Source organism: Temnothorax curvispinosus, unplaced genomic scaffold, assembly GCF_003070985.1.
Source record: "Temnothorax curvispinosus isolate PA1 unplaced genomic scaffold, ASM307098v1 QBEX01006037.1, whole genome shotgun sequence".
Classification (NCBI taxonomy): domain Eukaryota; kingdom Metazoa; phylum Arthropoda; class Insecta; order Hymenoptera; family Formicidae; genus Temnothorax; species Temnothorax curvispinosus.
In genome coordinates this window covers 1-1,494 of record NW_020215817.1, presented here as the reverse complement: position 1 = coordinate 1,494, position 1,494 = coordinate 1, and the positions used below count along the sequence as shown (strand labels likewise).

The following is a 1,494-nucleotide window of genomic DNA, read 5'->3' as shown; positions in this document are numbered from 1 at the left end:
GAAGTAGGTTAAACTCCGCTTTAGCTGCTTTTAACTTGTCAGGTGCCAACCTCCGTGGTCGACATGCTTCTGGAGGTCCTGGTGTAGTTTTGATGAAATGCATTGTTGAGTGCGGCTGATTTTGTCGGTGCGTTCCCGTGGTTCTCGTGATTCCAGGAAATCGAGCCAACAAATGATGAAAGGGAGTGTTTCCCATGACAGCTTTAACCGAAGGCATGGCATCTCTATTTGCCGTTCCACTTGCTTTAAGTCCTGTTTTTGCATCTACCAGATGTCCCTCTTTCACATCCGGGAGTAGGTGGAAATGCGCCAGGAAGTCGGATCCGATTATTGGCGTAGTTACGTCTGCGATAATGAATCGCCAAGGAAAGGCTCGGCGAAGACCGAGATCAGGCTGCATAGTGAGATCTCCGTATGTCTTGATGTTGGATCCATTGGCCGCAAATAGCTCTCTTGAGTCGGCCCAGCGTCGTGTTCGTACCAACGAGCGAGGATAAACGCTGACATCGGAGCCGGTATCGATGAGATATTGAAGCTTCGTGCTGCGGTCGGTGACAAATAAGCGGCATGGGTTCGGGCAAGGGCCGTTTGCCGCTGATAACGACTGCCCCGTTAGTTTTCCAATGCTTTCTTGAAGTTGCACGGCTGTGTGCATTTCCGAGCTTTCTCCTTGAATCGTCGATGAAAGTAACAAATGTCTGCTTCCTTTTCTTCTTTCTGGCCTTTTCTGGAACGACTCCTGGAACGATTGCGCTGGTTGTTTCTGTTTCTAGGGCGAGACAGCCGGTTTTCTAATCTTTCCAGCTTTTTATTTAGCTCAGCGATTTGATCCTCTACTGAGGTATTCGTTGTCGACTGCATACTGGCGACTGTCGTGGCTCTGCAGGTGACTTCGTGAATTCTGTCAGCCTGCTCGGCTACATCCTCTAGTTTGTCAGCGTTCCGTGTGGCTAGAATAGCTTGTAATTGGGATGGCAATCTGCCCATCCATAATGTCCGTAGAAGCTGTTCCGAAATGGCTGAACTGGCCAAGGCCTGTAGGTGCCGGAGAAACTGTGAAGGTCTTCGATCTCCCATTTCTTCGTGCTCTAAGAGCTGGCGGATTTGCTGTTCCTGAGAGGTCGATAGGCGTTGTATTAATGCCTTCTTGATACTCTCATATTTATTTTCTTCAGGTGGCTTTGTTATCAGGTCCTTAATTTCTTTGGCCTGCTTAGTCTCTATGTGGGACAAAACATAAGCATATTTAGTGCTGTCTTGCGTTATGCTTCCCAGTGTAAACTGGCCTTCAAGCTGTGCGAACCATAATTCGGGTTCGTCTGTCCAGAAAGGAGGTACTTTTAAAGCCACCCTGTTGATTTGCGAGCGTTCTCCGTTCGATGTGTTTATTTCTTGTGAGTCCGTCATTGTTAATTTGTTTATGTAATAGAGCAAGCGAGATAGAGCAATATCGGGGTCACCAATTTGTGGGGTTGTTGGTCAGGATTAGGTTAA

At 47.7% G+C, this 1,494-nt stretch overlaps 1 protein-coding gene across 1 annotated transcript; it reads right to left on the bottom strand.

The window, feature by feature from the left end:
- Positions 1-612: 612 nt before the first annotated feature.
- On the bottom strand, positions 613-1,407 carry LOC112455398. The gene has a single exon (XM_025017298.1). It carries the CDS (start codon positions 1,405-1,407, stop codon positions 613-615), a length of 795 nt encoding a protein of 264 aa, XP_024873066.1.
- Positions 1,408-1,494: the final 87 nt, after the last annotated feature.